Source organism: Ceratosolen solmsi, unplaced genomic scaffold (assembly GCF_000503995.2).
Source record: "Ceratosolen solmsi marchali unplaced genomic scaffold, CerSol_1.0 scaffold56, whole genome shotgun sequence".
Taxonomy (NCBI): Eukaryota; Metazoa; Arthropoda; class Insecta; order Hymenoptera; family Agaonidae; genus Ceratosolen; species Ceratosolen solmsi.
In genome coordinates, this window is record NW_011948425.1 from 869,226 (window position 1) to 889,875 (window position 20,650).

The window sequence follows — 20,650 nt, forward strand, 5'->3', positions numbered from 1 at the left end:
TATATATACACATATATGCATATACTATATTTAAATAAAGATATTGTAGATGTGTATACGCGCGAGATCGAGAATAATGCGATTGATTATTAAAAGTTAAATGACCTATACTATCTACCTTGCGGAAAAGCGTGTGCGTGATTCGCTCACCATTTTACTTTCATTTTACTTAGTGTGTTTTCTCGCTCTGTCTCTCTCTCTCTCTCTCTCTCTTTCTCTCTCTTTCTTATATATAATTTACTTCTCGTTCTTGAATGTAAACCAGTCCCCGTGTCCCTCCCTCATCCCTTGTCCTCGTCTTATCATGGGTGCGCACTGTCTATCCTATCATTATGTACTCACGATCTTAACGCGTATATAATCATGAAAAATAAAAAACGGGAGGGGCAATAACATAATAATAAATAGGTAATAAAAAAAAATCATTTTGGGACGATGAATATTGATTATCAATTTCAAATGAAAAGTATTTTAAATCCGATCTTTTTTTACGTATACGTGCATAAGTGCGATAAGTGCGAATTGGATATAAACATTCCTATTGTCCTCGGTGTCGCGCCCACCTCAGGCATTTTATTCATGTACGACAATTATTTATTTGCTCGGCTTATATCATGTCTCGACTTTTTATTTTCATTAAAAAAAAATTTTTTTTTAAGTTACTCGAGCACGTGCAGCCATGTTTGCCTTTTTTTGTTTTTGCCTCAATAAGAAAGAGCTAGTAACAATGTTAATGCGAGATAATGGCGAGAAAGAGAAGAGAATTATGTGCGAATGTAAAGTTATTTTGCTACTGTTAGCTTGCGTGATTAGGATGAGAGTGAGAGTGAGAGAGTGAGAGTGAGAGAGAGAGAGAGTTCGATTCTTCGGAAAGCTTCGACCTTTTCTACTACAAGCTCATCTTACGAATGTTATTTTTATAACCTCGCGTTATTATCTTTTTATTCATACATGTTTCTCGTTGTTCTCAAGATTTTTTTTTTTTTTTTTTTTTTTTTTTTTTTTTTTTTTTTTTTTTATAGGAAAAATTACGGCAGTGATGCCAAAATATTTTTATCATTAATCGTAAGGAATTTCGGTACTACTTATTTGCAAAGTCATTAGTTAGGTAGTCGAGGAATTTCAGTGTTATATTACACGTGTTGTAAGGGACGGCATTATTGTGTTAAAGTCGCGGATCTGGGGCGGTAAAAAGTGTCAAAACCATCGGCCGGGAAATGAATTTTGCGAAGATTAGGGGAAAGCCCAGCTAATGTAACGACCGGCGAATCACCATTATTTCGTTTAGCAATTTTGTTCTACGAGATCGATAAAAGGTTTGCTTAGATCGAGCGGGCCTCCTTATAAATTCCCCCGTAAAAACGTTTCACTATCCCCGGGCTATTAACGCAATCATATTTTAATGCTTTTGATAATTCGCGAACCAATTTGTTTTTATTTCCTACAATTGACTGAGAGAGGAAAATGGTGTAAATTATGTTTTACAGCTGAGTAGTAGCGTATATACAAAGTTTTTAATAAAATTATAAATTTTTTACGCGCATATTGCCACACGTTTTTAGAGTATTTTATTTATTCTATCGTAATCGTTAGGAAATCATCACTCTGAGTTCGTTTATTTTATTTTTTTTTTTTTGTTTTAGTTTTGTTTATTTTGTTTTTAATACACTCTTTTGTGTTAGCTAATGACATTAACGTGCAAATAATATTCATAGCTGAACGATTAAAAAATAAAATAGTAATCCTATTATACAATGTGGGACCAATATCTCAACAAACAAAAAATACGCGCGCGCGCACGTTAATTAAATATGCATATAAAAAAAAAAAATATATATATATATATAAATGCATGCATGCGCGCATACATATTGGCGCGCGCGTTTGTGTGTGTGTGTGTGCATGCACGTGAAATTCTAAGCTTCATTCCTGTTGATAATACGAAGACAATTTCTTTGTACTTCTCTTTTTAATCAATGAATAATTTAAATTAATTCTTAATTATTTTATCTTTACTATGAAGAAAACGTTAATGTCATAGAAACGTCGGACATCAATGCACATTCGTTAGGACTCATTAAGTATTATTTTATGCATACTCATGGAAAAAGCTAAATGCAGAATGGATAAGTGTGATGGTTTTCTGCAGAAATGTCTGTCCAATAAAATATTGAGAAAAAAGGTGTCGCCGTTATAAGTTATAAAGAAAAAGAAGAAGAAGAAGAAGAAGAAGATGATGATGATGATGATGATGATGATGATGATGATGATGATATTGATGAAGAAAACAGAAAGAAAATTTAATAAACACATAAATACACATTGGGTTAACGTTAATTGGGATATTGCATCTAGAAGAAAAATATTTAATTTTTTAATTGTTTTGAAGAGTGGGGGTTAATTGACTTTTACCGGGATATTGAAATACACGAAAATTTTTAGCCATATAAAAATGAAGAAATCTTGACAAAAAGTTTAGAAGAGAAACGAATGAAAAAATAATAAGTAAAATATTTTTAAAAAACATGCAAATACCCAATTACCCAACTTATTGACTGAATTTAAAAGAAAATCGAATTTAAAGAATTATTTTATCGAGGCGAATTTTATTTTTCAACAATTTACTTTCTAATGTCAATGTATAATGCGCAATTTTGTCACTCGCTTAGTAAGGAAATTCTTGTTCTGTAATAATTATAAATACAATGCTTCGTGGAAGAAAAAAAGAAGGAAAAGATGAAAGAAAAAAGAGAAAAAAAAACATAATAATAATGATGATGATAATGATGATGATGACGATGACGATGATAATGATGATGGATAAATTTCAACGATTTATTAGCAATTTGATCAACATGACAGTTTTGACGTGCGACTGATACACAAGCGGCGATGTAAGAATTTGTTGTTGAATTAAAAGTGTTTAATTTTTTAGATAGAAAAGCATATATTTATTACAAATAGTTTTATTCTTTACTAAGCAATATTTATACCTTTTGTAATCCTACACATTTGTATTTGTAAGGAAAACTTATGCAGATAAACATACATTTATTTTAAAAGAGAAAAGCCTTATTATTACATTCAACACTTATTTATTTGAACTCGAAAAATCTCGAGAGAGAGAGAGAGAGAGAGAGAGAGAGAGAGAGAGAGAGAAAAAAGAAAGAAAAATCGCCTTCTTTCGCTTATTGTTTCAATTATCTTAGGTCTCCCATTACGACACTCGAACGTGGAGAATAAAGAAAATTGCCACTTATGCTGCTATTTGCTAATTGCTACTAGCTGCTTTCATAATTGACATTATTTTTTGGGCGCGATGATACCTTCCAATTGAATCTAAAAGGAAATAATAATTAATGCAGCATCCGTGTATGAAAAGAAGAGATCAATCGGAATTTATCAATAATTAATAAGTCATACCTTCAATTGTTGATTTGTCTTTTTTAAAAATTGAATCTCCTCCATATATTTTTTTTGCTCGGCCTCTTGTAGCTCGGTATTCCTCTGTATAGTTTGCTCGAACTTTTGCTTCAATTCAATCAACATCCTTTCCAATTCATTTTTCTGCTTACGAAGATCTTCGGCGGAGGCTATCAAATCCTCTTTTCCTTGCTCAGCCTAAATCGAAAACAACAACAACAACAACAACAACAACAACAACAATGAAAGAAGAAGAAAAAATATGCATATCGAAGCTGGTACTTTTAGAGGAATCGCATAGTAAACGAAATCAGCATTTATCGCGACTGTTTAATTAAAATTGTTTTTAAGAGAGCCGACCCGAATCCCCTATGAAGAGCTAAACGACAGCTGTCGTTGGCTCGATTTGAGGTGAGGGTTTTTTTTTTTTTTTGGGGGGTGAGGGGGGTGGGGGGTGGTGTTAGAACCAAATTCTTCATCTATTACGGTTGCTTTAATCCTCAAAATTCTCGCTTACCATCGCGCGCTCGTCTCCCCCTCCAAAAGTACAGTCGCTTAGAGTAGCGGATAAGCTTATTCTATAATAGATATTATTAATAATGATGGTAATACGGACTTGTAAGGCCTTGCGCATACCAAAAGCCGTGCTACTTTGATAGAGCGTTTGATAAGCCGCCAGTGTCATTTGAATTTCATCTCGTACTCGAAGTAATAGTAAGCCACGTTCGGCGCAATTGATCGAAACGTGACGTATAATTTCATCTAGGCATTGGTAACAAGTAAGAAGGCCATTATTAATTGACGAATTAAGTTTGTAAAGACCATTCCTATCCGTTATTATCGAAGCTTTGGCGTTAACTTTGCGAATCAATTGCTTACCAAAGCATTGAGTATAAAGCTCACGTCGTACAGGACAAATGCCAGTTTCTCTGGCTTGTCGCTGCTGCAGCTTCATATCCAGTTGCTCCTGTAAGTTAATGACGTCCAATCGGGTGGCCGGTGTGCTTGATATCTAAAAATAAAAAACAGATAAAAAAATAATAATAATAATAATAATAAGGGGTTGGGAGCACGAATGAAAATTGCTGGAGGTAATGGGATTCGTTTAAATCGACGCGATAGATCGATAAAATTGTACCTGCTGTCTCCAGATCTGTCCGTTTTTCTCCCATTCCTTCGGAGGTAGGATTCCATTCAGTAATTCGATCGATTCCTTTCGACTATCGAAAGCCGGAATACTTTGTACTTTACACGCCGAACTACTGACTTTACTAGTTACTTCTTTTACCTAGTGATGCGATATGAAATTCTGCATTTATTTGTCTGAGAATTGGTGGAGTAAGGATGTTAGGAGTAAGGAGTGGGGGCGTGGGGGAGGATGGGGATGGTGCTCTCTCTTTCCAAGATGAAACGTAGTGATAAATATACCTTTGTCGGGCGATTGGTAATTAACACTGGATTGTCATATTTCACTAAAGTATCAGTCGTAGGAATCATTATTTCCGACATGTTTGATGCTTTATATCTATTTTTATATCAACTCTTTGTAAAATCGATGATCGATGATTATTAATGATTATTAATATATAAAGCCAACGCTGAGCCAACGAACGAGATTGGCTGTTTAAACGGCTACAGTAACAACACTATCATTAAATTTTTGATTGATTGAAACAAATTGCGTTACCAGGGTAATATTGATGTAATTTACGAATCCTACATTTACTAATAAAAATGGTGAAATTAACGTACTTCTCCCTCTTATTATATCCATTGCTTATTATTGATAATCTGAGCACGTAAAATTTCGCACGAGGAATGCGATTAATGACACTTTGTAATAACAATCAAGAACACTTAATCGATTTCCCTTATATTTTATATCGAAGAATTTGGAATTTTCAATCGATCGACTCCTTTTAATATAATTTAATTTAACAGACTTTCATTTACATTGAATAGTGACGCGACATTTTTTTTTTTTTTTTTTTTTTTGACAATTCATTCGATACGATATAAAATTTCAATTCTATTTTCGCCCTTATTTCCCCCAATTGAATGCATAGACAACTATACTATAATAATAATAATAATTTATAGAATTTATAATGCAGCTAGACATTCGGAATAACGTTTTCATAAAAAATAATAAAGCTAAACAAAGTTAAAATAGCCTCTTATACATTAATTTTTTTAATATCCTAAAAGCTGTTCGCGTGTTAAATTATTTTCTTAACTAATTGTAAATCCTTTAGTTTACTATGAATGAACATTTATAGAGCACTAAAAATAACGTAATATTTGCATAAATCGTAGTATCCACGCGTCAATTTTATGACGAGATAAGAACAGAATGTGAAACAATGGTCGCTTTTGGTATTAAGTACGTAGTAATGTTTAACTCTGAAAATTAAATTTTCACTTCAAATTTCAATTAAACATTTCTATTTTCTTGATAAAGGCGCATCATACATGAAGTAAAATAAATAATACATTGCTGAGCACGCGGATATCAATGATATGTAAAAAGTAATGATATAGTTGTGTATAGAGTTTGAGAAAAAAAATATGTCCAATTGGATAATATTTAAAAATCTATAAAGAATCATCGCTCTACTCAATGCTTACACCAATGCTAAACTAATACATATACTTCATACATAAAAATCTTCTCTATAACTCGAACGTTACAATGTACATTTAAATATTAATAAAATTCTTGTAAACATTTTTATTGTTATAATTTACATACATTATTTTATAAATATATAAAACAAGTCATTAAAGAATTTTTTAATTTTATACAAAATATTATTCGAATATAATGTTTTATAGTTCTACGTGTTTTTGCATAATTTTTGCTTCGATATCTCTATGTAATTTTTCAACGTTTCTAGTATGTTGCGATATGTGAGTATCGCTCGTTTTATTTGGTTTATAATCTTTTCCTTTTCTAGCTGCTTCTAATGCTGCCTCGGTATGAAGATGCCTGAGTTTCAGAAGCCTTGTTTCATAATGCAAAAGTTCTTCCTACGAGCAATAGTTATTTTACAAGAAATATCAATGTTTATTTATTGCAATTTGATTCAACTTATTTAATATTCTTGCCTTTAGCGATGCTAATTCTGTATTTGAAAATTTGGCTTCAACCGCCATTCTCCAGAGTCCTTGTACCTTAGGATCGACAAATTCTTTGTGATTCGGTCCCTTAGCTGTTATTCCTTCTAAATGATCGTATCCACTTCTAACTTCCAAATGCTTTTCCCTAATGAAATGCATTATTAATTAATATTCGTGTGTTTGTATTGTCAGATAAGAAATTAGCATGTCGATATATCATTTATTTATACTTAAGTAGATTTGCTTTAGCTAAATAGTCTTTCTTTTGTCCAGGTACATCATTGCTCATTTCCTCTTCGTTTAATACAACATTTAAGCTTTCCGGTTTATCGTGCAGACTATCTATTACATTACATATTATTATCCATATACATGTTCAAACAAAAAAACTTAAATATATATTGATTGTAAAAATAAGCTTACTTTTATGTTTATCGGGATCTCCTGCTTCAATTTCCGACAATAAACTCATGTACTCGTCTATTTTGTCCTGATGATGACTGAATTCCTCCTTTAAAGCCTCCAATTCTTCGTCTAAATCACAAATATATTATGCCTGTATCATATGTATATATTAAATTTAAATAAACTATGAAAATTTAAATATATACTTACGACTAAAGCCACCTCTTTCTGCCTTAGCCCACAGCTTATTCAATCTTTTATCTTTAAAAACGTCTTTGGCAATGTAATTTGAACTATCTTTAAATTGTTTATGTTTTTTCAAAAGTTCAGGATCCGTAACTTCTTCAAAGTGCTCGAGCAAGCCATAGGTGCTCATAATTCCTAATGAAATAAAAATATTGAAATCTATCTGAATATCTTTACTCATTTTTATTACCAATAAGTTTTTTGCGCAATCTAGCTTCTTCCAATCCACTCTCATCTTTTCCATCTGATTTTATATGTTTAAATGCTATTTCTTCTTTATCTTGAATCTTCAAATCGCTGAATAGGGATTGTAACTTGGGATCTGTTAATCTCTACAAAATAATCGTACAATAAGTAGCCATACGATAAATCTCTGTTAATTCATCATAGATATGAAATATTTATACAGGATACTCACATGTTTTGCTTTAATCCATACTAAATTTATTTTATGCATTCGAAATGGCTTATCAAGCTCTCTTAGTGCCTTCAAATTCTTAGATTGCGAAAATTCTGTTTTAACTTTAGGCTTATTTGCCTCTTGGGAATATTTGCCTTTTCCATCGCAATAATAAATTAAAAGCAAAAGGATAATTGCCCTAGTAAGACTAGTCATTTTGAAAGAAGATATGTTACTATTTTTTTTTCTTTTTTTTTTCTTTTTTTTTTTTTTATTTTTTCATACAATACTTTGTGTTTTTATGGATACGTATTAATAATAAAATTTGTCCTTTGTTACCAATTATTTTATTACAAGAGCGAGAAAAAAAAAAATTTCTTTTCCCCCTTCAGCGATGTGTGTGTGTTACTCGATGATTTGCACTGATGTGTTGACTGACTGTCATCTTTATATGCAATAAGTACGTAATTTTTCGGTCGATAACGCAGATTACCGAATGCAATGTCAATGTTATCGACCGTACTGGTGTAAAGTTTGGTTAGATTAATTTATTTTGTTGCGGGATCTATGATATTCGCTTGTACATATACATATATCTATATTATAAAATGAATTATATTTAAAGTTTAACGTTTAATAAATATGAAAAGCGGTTGTTTTGCTCGAATAAATATATTTATTTACTGAGAAGTGTTGGGAATTATGTACAATTGATCCTTTATTAAGTAAATTGAGAAATGGATGCATTGCGAGGTTACGGCAGTAGTGATGAACACAACAGTGACGATGATGGAAGGGTTGAAAAAACAGCACCTGACATCAACAATAAAAAAACAATACAAAATAATAGCACTTTCGCGGATTGTTCTATTCCTACCTCCATGAAAGACTCGTCCAGTTTAGTATTAAAAATTTGTTCCGCACCAGAAGTAGTGGCAACCGTAAGTTATTGCATTGTAGCGGCTTTCCATGATATTGAAAAGTAATTTATTACAATAACATAGCTTTTATTAGCCAAATTTTATGTTGAAATAGGGTACAGAATTATGCGTGCAGCATATAGATTCAACGACGAAAGAATTGGTATTTAACCCAAAGTTTCATGAACTTTTTGCACCCGAAGTAGGTCCAGAAAATCCTTTTAAAACTCAACAACAGAAAGCTGAAAAAAATACTTTGGCGGGATACGTTGAGAAGGCCCATATTAGTGAATTTCAATTTGAAAATCAGAGAAGGACGTTTGCAAGTTACGGTAAAGTATCCATTTAAGGAAGGATTAAGTAAAAAAAGAGAAAAATATTCCTTTCCCGATGTTTAATAACATTTTATTTAAACATACAATTAATATTTATAAATAAAGGTTATGCCTTGGATCCAACTGTCGACGGAAGCGCGGAAGAAGGAAAAATATTAATAGGAGCAGTCGAGGCTGCCGAAGGAACTGGTGGAAAGACGGTTTTTGAAAACAGAACTATAAGACCATCGGATAAGAGAAAGAGAAACAGAAATAACGATCCTACCGATATAACTGGATTTTTGGGTCCTTGGGGTGGTTATGTGGGTGAACAACGTATCGTTAAACCTAGCGAAGACGAAGCTGCTGAGCTCGAAGAAATTTTAGCTAAGAGAAATAAGAGAGGAAAGCAAGTAGATGAGAAGCCTCTGGAGGAAAAAACTGTTTTGCACAGTAAGTTATTTTAGGCGCTGGATTGAAATGATGACCGGATTAATTTAAAAGATATTTAATAAGATTTTTCGATTTTTCAGTTAAAGACAGCGTTGATTACCAAGGAAGATCTTTCCTTCATGCTCCGCAAGATGTTGGAGTTAATTTGAGGTCAGAATCTCCACCGGAGAGATGTTTCCTTCCCAAAGCTCAAATTCATACATGGGAGGGACATACTAAAGGAATTTCACAAATTAGATGGTTTCCCCTTACAGCACATTTATTATTATCTTGTAGTATGGATTGCAGAGTCAAGGTAATTATATTTATATCGATGCCTATATATTTGTTTGTACATAATAATTCTAATGCACGTTATAGTTTGCGTTAGTTTGTATAAGTTAAAATTTATTTTCTATTAATTCCATTATTTCCATTAACAAAATGTTTAAAGCTTTAGAAAAATAAGGAATTATTGTAATCATTATGTAAATGTTTATGTAATGCAGCTGTGGGAAGTGTACAAAGATAGAAGATGCGTTAGAACGTATTACGGTCATAGACAAGCTGTAAGAGACATAAGCTTTGATAACGATGGTAAAAGATTTTTGTCTGCTGGATACGATCGTTATGTAAAGTTATGGGACACCGAAACTGGTGCTTGTATAAGCCGATTTACAAGTAGAAAAGTACCATATTGTGCAAAATTTAATCCCGATTTAAACAAGCAGCATCTCTTTGTAGCAGGAACGAGTGACAAGAAAATTATATGCGTAAGACTATTTGTAAATGCAATGTGAAATTTCCAAGCGAATAAGACAACTAAACGATATTTTTATGTCGAATTTTTTAGTGGGACATTAGGTCCGGAGAAATAATTCAAGAGTACGACAGGCACTTAGGAGCTGTTAACACCATTACATTTGTCGATGAGAATCGTAGATTTGTAACAACATCTGACGATAAAAGCTTACGAGTTTGGGAATGGTATAATATTTTTCATTTCTCTTAACGTAATTGGCTTGGTTTGTCGATCTATGCTTTAATGGCTTTATATAATGTTATTCAGGGATATACCGGTCGACATGAAATATATAGCCGATCCAACAATGCATTCGATGCCAGCTGTCACACCATCGCCTAATCAAAAATGGTTGGCTTGTCAAAGTATGGATAATAAAATTGTTATATTCTCAGCACTAAATAGGTTTAAAATGAACCGGAAGAAGACCTTTACCGGACATATGGTTGCCGGGTATGCCTGTGGATTAGACTTTTCCCCCGATATGAGGTATGACGATGATAAAGTGTTTGGCATTTTTAGAAATACTTTTACATAGCATAATAATAATAATAATAATAATAATAATAATAATAATAATAATAATAATAATAATGTTGCGTAAATCGATGGCATAGGATCTTTCTCCGCGAAACAATACAAATAAAATATTACATTTACAGCTATTTGGTATCGGGTGATGCAGATGGAAAATGCTACGTTTGGGATTGGAAAACTACAAAACTTTATAAAAAATGGAAAGCTCACGATAATGTTTGTATTTCTACACTGTGGCATCCCCATGAGCCTTCGCGACTTGCTACTGCTGGTTGGGATGGAAAAATTAAATATTGGGATTAATTTTGTACATAGATAATTTTATAATTAATAAATTAAAATTTTTATTTTATCTACAACTTTTCGATTGATCGCCATTCATTTAACTACATTCGCTTTATACGAATGAAGATCATTTCAAATCAGCTGCATTCGTCTTACGCAAATAATGCAACAAATGAAATGGTAACGGGCAATTTCTTTGTAAGAATGAAATATATTATATTTGATTTAGCACTCGTTGCACAAATCGTTAAACAAACAATTTTGGTCGCAACATACACGTGGCTGGAATTAAAATAAACTTCTTTTTGGAAACATTTGAATTATTTATAAAGTATTTGTCACAATGATAACGTCACTTAACTTCCGTTAACGCACACATTTTAAACCTTTAAGGTTATTATTAATTAATCTTACACTACCATATAATTTACAAATTCAAAAGACATTAACAATCGCTCGTTACTCTACGCGAATGATCCTTAATTATTATTCAAGTTTCAATTAAAATTTTGTTGACAATAAACTTAACACTTTGATAGCTGTGATTAATGAATTCTTTAGTAATGAAAAAGAAAAATGTACATTGTTTTACAATTAACTTTTAAAAGTAATAAGCAGCATTTCATCGGCAGTTGTACATTAATATATGTGATAAATGAATTTTACTGTAACAATAATTCTATGATGGCGTTTAAAATAAATACGTTAGTGCATCTCCGTTCGCAGCAAAATCGAATAAATTTCTTACAATTGAGTAGGAATTCGATTACGAAGATAAGCTAAAACTTCCTCCGTTCCTTTCATCAAAGTTGCTTGTCTCGGTTGCTTGAAACAATTGCCATTCAATGACAACATTCTGAAATTCATTCAACAAAATTATATAATCATTAATTATTTTATTGCGTCTGTCGTATTGAAATAAAAACAATAATATATGACATTCTGCATTGTAAGTTTATGCTACTTTTTTAATTGCATTTATTTCATTCGCATATCTGCATTGATGAATGATAATGATTGATAAAAACTGATAAAAGAATGTTTAAAATTACATGAAATAATCGACAAATTAGTAAATGATTATTGTAAACATAAAGTGATGGTAAATCATTTCGGCTTAAAGATTAGTCACGATTATGTAATTTATTGCACGCACGCGAATAAGCGATTAATTAATTCAATAATTAATTCAATATTTTGTGAGTTACCGTTTAGAATAAAATAGCTTTGAGACAATTTATAATTAGCTCGATAAAGCCAAATGTTTAATTTAATTTGCAATGTGATTGAAATGAATTTTTAACGTATTGAAGCGTATGCATATATCTTACCTGTACTATCGCATTTCTGTTCTTGGGCTATATTTTGAGAATATCAGTTAATGCAAAAGCAATGGTTCTTTTATGATTTCATGGAAAGCTTATGCAAGTTTTATACTCAATGTGGGACTATGAAAAACAAAAGAAAAGTGTTTAAAGAAATGTTTGTAAAAAATAAAAAACAAAAAACAAAATATAAAAGCGATCAACGAAGGGATAATAATAATAAGGACGACAACGACGACGACAACGACGACAACGACGACAACAACAACAACAACAACAACAACAACAACAACAACAATAATAATACATTTTAAAAGGCAAATATAATGTAAATGTAATAAAATAATTAAAGTAGCTTGATTACGAACAAATAGTATTTTAAAATAACTAAAACGACAATTATGAGAATAGCCTAACGACATTACGGATATGTAGACAAAAATATAAAAGCATTTTATACAAAATTAAATGAGCGATTATTTAGTAAATCGTTTAAATATTTTTTTGTCAAATTATAAATAATAAACGATCTTGAAATAATACGATAGATCAAATTATTTCGTTAGACGAGTGAACAGTTACTTTTTATTACACCACTGCAACATTAAGCGGACAAAATATTTACCTTAAATTCTTAATATTGCCAAGCTCTGGTGGAATATGGCCGATATTATTATTAGATAAATCAAGATTTGCAAGTCGCTTGAGTTTACTTAAAGCCGACACATTGATACTTGACATTTTATTATCGTTTGCGATTAAAATTTCCAAACTTAATATCTCACAAACACACTCGGGCAGTTCTTCGAATCTTTAAAATTAATTATTGCACATGGTTATTGGCGTGAATCCTTGTAAGTCAATGTTATAATTATTATTATCATCGTAATGATGGCATGTCCTACGTACTTGTTAAACGAAATGTTAATTTCCATTAAGTATTGTAAGGAGCTTATGCTGTTGGGTAATGATGTCAAAAGATTTTTACTCAGATCCAGATATCGCAACCTCGTCAATTTTTCACCAATCCATTCGGGCACATCCACAAGCATATTGTACGATAATTTTAGGTCCGTTGTCGTTATCACAAGCGACATTTTTTCACTTAGTCTCTGCAATTTATTTCTACTTAGGTCTACGCAGGTCACTTCAGCTTCTTTGGCATTTTCAAGAATTTCCTCGGATACCTCTGCAAGATTCTGGCCAACTAGACTCAGCAGCTTCGCATTTCTCATAGCGTATCTAGAAAATTCATTTGTGTGCATAATAATCTCGCTGTAAATGAAACAACAGAAAGAAATGTGAATGAAATAGCGAGACGAATGACGAAAGAGTAAGAAAGGGACGAGCTACGAAGATAGCAGCAGAGATAATATTGATTTATCGCGTTTTTATGGGTGTTAGTTAACACGTTAATATATCCTATAATGACATTATTTAATCTTAGCATCGGCGATAAGGATATATTGATTATCCTATACTTTTAAATTATCATAATATCAAAGAGATATTGATCAAGAGAGCACGATGATGAACGATTAAAGAGCTGAGCGAAGCCAAGCAAGCCACTTAATGATATTCAATAATGCGAAGTCTTAAATCTTATTTGTCGAGATCATATTTTGTCACCTATCAACGCAACCATAAACGCGCAATATAAGGTCTTGGGAGGGCTGCCGCAGCATTATTTATTCTCTTTCTAGCATGACTGCACCGTCTCCCATGACTGCACAATCATAACCATATAATCGATTCGCAAGGCCAAATTTTTCCCTGATCTCGTTTCCAATAAACTCACAACTACCGGCCACTCGAAGCCAAAGGCGAATGTATAAATAGTCGGGGCTTTCTATTTACTGGAGTGAGGTTCCGTTGCCGTGACCGAGATCGCGATCTTTAGCTAAGAAAGCGCTATAAACTTCGGCTCGGCTTCGTGGAAGACGCGCGCTAGATTTTCCGGCCAGCGTCGGCAGTGGGAGGGACAGTGTATTAAAGACAAAAATAAAGATAAGGCCAGGGGAAGATGGGATGGACATAGTGGAGAGACATTGTTTGGATGTATCAGTCGAAATATCCTATCTCAACTCTGACTCTAGTTTGGCCGTTGAGAGGGACGAGGCTCGTGGAAGTTCGAGCAAGTTGTTGGCGAGATTTGTGATAGTTGGCCGGCCGCTCTTTCCTTTCACTTACTTCCTTTACCTACAGTGTCAAGCCAATCCTCAATAGTATTATCAATTATTATCACTAGCTAAGCCCAATCGCTTATAATTGAGCCACGTTAAATTTTTATGTCGCCGGCATCACCACCACGTCTATATTGCATTTAAATAGAATTTAAGCTCATTCGTATGAGAATTAATATAAAAAAAAAAGGGGGGGGGGGGGGGTTTACTTTTTTGAAATATAATTTAATATAATTTAATTATAATAACTAATTTGAAAGATAAAATTTAGAAAAGGGGGGGGGGGGGGGGAGGGGGAAGAAGAACAAATTATATCGAAATCATCGCATGAACGATTAACGATCAAATTAAAATTTATATATAAGCATAGCTATTGCTTGTTTGCCTCTTCTCTTATTTATTTATTTGTTATTAAAATCCATCGCACTGGATATATTTTACAATAAAAGGCAATAAGAATTTAAGCTTAAAGCTTGTTTAAAGTTGGCGCTCGTTGGACGATATCGTTTAAAGACGCGTGATAATTTGCGATAAGAGGAGGAACGATCATAATGCCGTGACAAGATGAAAAAAAGAAAAGAAAAGAAGGTGGTTGGGGGGGGGGGGGGGCGAGAGGAGAAAAAGAGAAAGAAAATGAAACCAACTTATCGGGGTAATTATCGGTGCAGCACGATCGCAGAGGTGAATTTGCCGTTTCCGCAGTCGTTGGATTTATCGTTTGTCGAAGATGTTTCATTATACGTGGCGTTCCACATTGAACAATGTCGCGACGTATGTTCTTCACATTATTCCCATCGATTATGAAATTTTGAAGATTTGGCATCACGCCCACGCAACCAGGGATCCTAAAAATATTATAATTCCCAGTTTTCATGATAATGGATAAGCGTTATGTATTGGTGCACGGATGGATGGATGTATGGATACGAGGATAAAGTATGGCCAATTTGCTGGCAAGTGCACACGAGCAAATCAATACTCACGCAGATATATTATTATATGATAAATCCAGCTGCTCGACGTTGATCAATAAAATAATCTCATCAGGAATAGCATCGATTTCATTATTATTTAGGTTCAAGATTTTTAATTGCCCCAAGCTCTCTAAATAATTAACATTTATTTCCGTAATACTGTTGTGCGAGAGGTAGATTTCTTGCAACGAAGTGCAGCCGCTGACATCCGGGAAGCTGGATAAATTGTTCATATGAAAATCGAGCCTCTCGATTCTTCGCAGTTCGCCGAGTGGGTGAATTATCTCCAAGCGATTGTTGCTTACATCCAGCTTCTTAAGAGCTACTCGAACGCACACGGACATTTATTATTAATTGAAATTAATAATATTGAAGGGATTGATATGGAGGAGCGCGCAAAAATATTATTATCGCTAACGGACGAAGGTCTTGATTGTTGTTGTTTTTTTTTTTTTTTTTTTTTTTTTTTTTTTTTTTTTTTAATAATTAATCGCGGATCTATGTAATTATACATGTAAATACATAATTAGAGCGGATAAGTGAGCCATTGTGTATTTGAACGTGGGGGCCAAGCGAACTTAAGGGAAATTAAAACCGATACAACGAAAATGTCGTAACTCTGTCTGAAACGAGGGCGATGATGTGGAATAAACTTTTTTTTAATTTAATCATGTGCATCAGAAGGAGAAGAAAAATTCAGACAAACCTCTCATACTCATAACATCGGGTGGAAGTTCCTTTAATCTATTGTGATTTAATTCGAGGGTGATTAAACGAACCAAATATCCTAATCCAGTGGGCAAGCTCGTCAATTTATTAGACGACAGATTCTGAAAGAATTGATTAATTGGCGCTACAATTGGAGAGAGAAAAATCAAATCGACCAATTTATTATTGACCATGATAATACTTACCAAGTATTCGAGCATTACCAAGTTGCCAATGTCGGGGCTCAATTCCTCTATTAAATTGTTTTTTAAATCTAGGCATCGTAGTTCCGCGAGATTAAAAAATTTACTTGGTAGAATCCGCAGTTTATTGGTCGATAAATTTAATTTTCTTAATTTCACTAAACATCCGATTTCGTTGGGTATCGTCTCTAACAAATTATCGTGTATCTACAAAGAAATCGTTATAATTTTTTTTATTTATTATTTTTTTTTTTAAATAAATTTACAAAGAATTTTGGAATTATTTTTTGTAATTATATTATCGTTGCAGTGTAAAATTATCAATTTGATAGGAGATGAAAATGCGCTAGAAAATACATACGTCTAAATTGATTATGTCCGCCAGGTACTTGACATCTTCGCTTAATTTGGCCAAACTATTGGAACTTAAATCCAATGACTTTAATGTCTCGTATTCCCACCATTTGGCTTGATTATCGGAGTTACGAATATCGACTTGTACATTTCTTAATTCTTCCTCGGTTAATTCATTTATAGTCCATATTCTATCAGGTACTGCAAAAAAAAAAAAAAAAAAAAGAGAGAGAGAGCGCGCAAAAATATTATATCAACGTTTTAATGGAAATATAAATCTATGTAAATATAAATCTGGCTTAATTTTCATTTACAAATTATTAAATTAAATACGCGAGTGCTGTTTATGTCTGTGTGTTCGTGTGTGTGTGTTTGTTCGCGTGCTCGTGTGTGTGTGTGTTTGTTCGCGTGCTCGTGTGTGCTCGTGTGTCCGCTCATGTGTGTATACATACATATACAGCGATGGGATGATATAATTGATTATTGCTTAAAACAGAAATCAGATTGGATCGGATTGACAAACTAATCGGAAAAAGCGTTGAACCTCTCTACAAATATGTACAATGTGATCTCGATTTCTTTCGCATTTCATTAATGGAAACTTACGGCTGTTCTCCCAGGTGAGCGTTAGCATTAAGCAAGATTATATTTTTAAATTGCTCGGGTAATAAGGATAACAAAATGCCTTTTTAGGACGAGCTTCGTTCGCTTCATTATATTTTATCATCGTATAACTTAATTTTGGCACATTTCCTTTTATATAAAATAACAAGCTTCCAGCTTATTCGATTTTCATTGATTTTGTTTTCTCGATTTTTTATTTTATTATGACTACAATTCAAAAGTCAAAATGAATTGCCAACATGTGTAAAACACAGTTTGCGTGTACCTAATCATACTTTCATAAAAAAAAAATATTGTACGTTCTAGTCCATTAGTTTTGAGTTATTTTTTTATCCCAAATATTGGAATAAGAGTAATATTTAGGTTTCGACGATCAATAATTAAACAAAAAATAAATAAAACAACAACTTCAATATTAATTGTAAAAGTAATATATTTTTCTGATATATTCGTAATTTAAAATTTGTAACATTGGCATAAACGATTAAAATCTTTTTAAATAGTCCCCTCTCCCGCTACGCCTCTTTCACTTTCATCTTCGAAACTAATGAAAGTCAGCGAATAAATACGTAATTAAAGAATCGATTTAAGAAGATTTAAATATGAAATATCGCAGCATGATGACATCCAGGAGTCGACCTCTTAAACCCTACGTCAATAATAAATTATCGACACTGAGGCCAGTTTCATGAAAAGTGTAACGACAAGTGCACGCACGAGCATAACAAACGAAGCTATGTAGATCACTCGAAGATTATGAAAAATGCATAGCCGACAATTGTACTCGCGCGCACCGATTTCTCCTCAACTTCATCAAACGTCATCCCTTCGTCACTCGATAACAACGACAACGAATCGATAAGACGGTGTAGAAGCTGCTCTTTGTCACTCGAGTCCGACAAACCCCGCGCGATTGATAACTGCCCTATCCACGAAAATCCCTTCGCTTCTCTATTATCGATCACGATTCATCCAGCCTCTACGCTCTTATTTAAGAGAGAGAGAGAGAGAGAGAGAGAGAGAGAGAGAGTGAGCTGACGTTTCTGGTGAGTGGAACGTCGTACGAATGTATTACGGTAATCCGAGTACGATTACGCGCGCTTAATTCCCCTTTGTCGCTTCCATTGGCGACCGGGAGCGAGCGCTAAACGCCATTCCCATCGCGTCGACTCGTCAAAAAGCGCACCTATAAAAAGCACGTGAACTTGAAGTGTAATTACATAAAGCTGACCCTAGCCTCCCGTGCCTCGAGCGAAGAGGGCGGAGGCGGAATGGTCGATTGGGGGAGGGGGAGGGTGATGGTGATGGCGGTGAGGGGGATTGGGGGTGGGGGGGGGGGGGCGTGCGTTATGATAGGATAGGAAGGTGGGAAGGGGACGGCGGCGGGGGAGGATTAAACGGGAGAGAAAGAAGCTTGGGTCTACTGGTGTCACCTGAGGTGAGAGCCCTCGAGGAGAGGCTGAGCTTGCCGGTCCTCCTCGCGGCGACGATCACCTCCGTCGAGATCTCCGCGTTGTCCTCTGCCCGCGTCCGCAGCCTGAAGACGGACGCATTATTGATCAACCGTTTGGCCGCGCTCATCTTGCTCAGCCTGACATCGTCAACACGAGCAACATCCGCGCAGACACGATCCTATCCGCACTGGCCGTCATCCCGCTCGCGGCCCCGTCTCCTCTCTGCCGCCTCCTGTCGCCCAAGGCCTTTTGCAGCATCGGCGAGGACGACTACTTGATAATGCGCGCCTCTCGATGACGCTTGCTAAGGCGCATGTGCAACCCACCGTCGCGCACTCCTACTACTCCCGACCCATTACACTCGATTGCCGTTTGCCCGTACTTACGCTTCTCTCACCGCCGCCGTTACCGCCGTTACCGCCGTCGCCGCCGACACCGCTGCCACCGACGTTGCCGCTGCCACTACCATCGCCACCGCCACCGCCACCGCCACCGTCGACACGCTACGAACACTACGACGATTGCTAGCTTAACAAGGGCAGCAAAAGAGATCAGCCAAGGAAACCTAATTTGCGGACTGACCCTTATATAAGTCCATGACTTTCACGATTTGCGAGCCATGTCCAATGCGAATTCCATTCGTTTCGGGACGAACCTCAAATCAATTTACCGAAGAGATGGCTAAAGTAAGGCTTATCTCTATATTTATTGCAATTATTGCATAGTGTGTGCGTCAAACGCTGGATTAAACTCATTGTTGAAACTGCAATTGGAATGACGGTGAGGGGTGGGGGTGGGGGTGGGGGGAGGCGATTCCCTTGGATGCGCGTATTGTGTACGCCGTGCCCGTCGGTTATCCGATACGATCTTCGCGGGTGGAAGGACAGTTGGGTCTTCTCGGATCGTAAAACTTGGGCGTTTGTCTGGTTGCGCTCCGCTTCCGACGTTAATTTCAAGCTTTCGAAGCAAAAGAGCAGATAAGACGCGCCCGATAAACCAGAAATAAAGCACCGTGGCAGTGGTGAGGCATGAAGGGATGGGGGAAGTATGGTGGGAAGGAGCGTGGCTGGGTGGAATGGGGCCGGGGGGGGGGGGGGGGTCTTGGGTGCAGTTATTAGCGTAAGCTGCTGCACTTACAACCTTCTGATAATAACTTCCTGAATTGCCCAGGACTGCGGGCAATGAAAGATAATAAAATAGATTGAATGGAGGGGGAGAATGGGAGTCAATTTAATCGGCCGTGATAATATTTCGTTGAGAAGCGCTCGCTGCCGATTATAATTTTCGCTGGATGATCGCTAGTAAGTGATACGAGTAAGTTATTGCACTTTCAATTGGTAATATTCCATCGATATTAATATTATTATTGATACCGACAGCCTACTTTTTATTATCATTCCATGTAGTTTGTCGCGTCTACTATAGCTCATTTAATAAATTAACGAATAAAGCGAAAGGCGAATCATCGAGCGTCGATTATCTTCGATACAATATAATAAAAACTTTTTACAAATTCGTCAAGTGGCAAAAATTTTTTAAAATTTTTTACAGGATATTATTTCTTATATTGCGAGCTTATATATAAGGATTTTGCCTATGAATAAATAAATATCTTTTGTAGAATTAAGTATACTTTATACTTGTCCTGCGTTCAATAGGATTAAATTTTATTAAAATGAAAATATATACATCTATTTTACGCTACCTTAACAATTGCAATGGAATTAAAATATCAACTGTAAGTACATGTAGCCGTATGTTATTACGTTTATATGCAAAATTTTAGATTAAAGGATAAATGAGGAAAGAAAGCAGCGGATGTCGCTAATCACACTCATATATATGTATTGTCAGCGATAAGATTTTAATTATTCGAATAAACATTGTGCTCGCTTTTCAAGTTATTAAAAAATCATTTATTAACATTAAGAATTTGTTATT

General features: G+C 34.6%; 4 protein-coding genes across 4 annotated transcripts; 1 reads left to right on the forward strand and 3 right to left on the reverse strand.

Annotated features, from left to right (window-relative positions):
* Positions 1-3,303: 3,303 nt before the first annotated feature.
* On the reverse strand, positions 3,304-4,942 carry Dnali1 (Putative inner dynein arm light chain, axonemal Dnali1). Its single transcript, XM_011500570.1, has 6 exons — positions 4,852-4,942; positions 4,562-4,711; positions 4,303-4,435; positions 4,040-4,185; positions 3,424-3,621; positions 3,304-3,339 (listed from the first exon to the last, which is right to left on the reverse strand). Exons 1-6 carry the CDS (start codon positions 4,930-4,932, stop codon positions 3,304-3,306), a joined length of 744 nt encoding a protein of 247 aa, XP_011498872.1. The 5' UTR covers positions 4,933-4,942.
* A 1,301-nt stretch (positions 4,943-6,243) lies between these two features.
* Positions 6,244-7,835, reverse strand: LOC105362783 (alpha-2-macroglobulin receptor-associated protein). Its single transcript, XM_011500274.1, has 7 exons — positions 7,613-7,835; positions 7,385-7,526; positions 7,159-7,329; positions 6,967-7,077; positions 6,774-6,885; positions 6,532-6,688; positions 6,244-6,453 (listed from the first exon to the last, which is right to left on the reverse strand). Exons 1-7 carry the CDS (start codon positions 7,808-7,810, stop codon positions 6,253-6,255), a joined length of 1,092 nt encoding a protein of 363 aa, XP_011498576.1. The 5' UTR covers positions 7,811-7,835; the 3' UTR covers positions 6,244-6,252.
* Positions 7,836-8,096: 261 nt separating this feature from the next.
* LOC105362784 (pre-mRNA-processing factor 17) lies at positions 8,097-10,933 on the forward strand. The gene is made up of 8 exons (XM_011500276.1): positions 8,097-8,535; positions 8,630-8,846; positions 8,955-9,281; positions 9,362-9,576; positions 9,770-10,033; positions 10,114-10,247; positions 10,330-10,551; positions 10,725-10,933. The coding sequence occupies exons 1-8, from the start codon at positions 8,332-8,334 to the stop codon at positions 10,900-10,902; spliced, it is 1,761 nt and encodes a 586-aa protein (XP_011498578.1). The 5' UTR covers positions 8,097-8,331; the 3' UTR covers positions 10,903-10,933.
* Positions 10,934-11,569: 636 nt separating this feature from the next.
* Positions 11,570-19,131, reverse strand: LOC105362785 (leucine-rich repeat-containing protein 40). The gene is made up of 9 exons (XM_011500277.1): positions 18,689-19,131; positions 16,639-16,832; positions 16,281-16,484; positions 16,073-16,196; positions 15,376-15,688; positions 15,037-15,237; positions 13,119-13,451; positions 12,835-13,020; positions 11,570-11,740 (listed from the first exon to the last, which is right to left on the reverse strand). The coding sequence occupies exons 1-9, from the start codon at positions 18,834-18,836 to the stop codon at positions 11,629-11,631; spliced, it is 1,815 nt and encodes a 604-aa protein (XP_011498579.1). The 5' UTR covers positions 18,837-19,131; the 3' UTR covers positions 11,570-11,628.
* Positions 19,132-20,650: the final 1,519 nt, after the last annotated feature.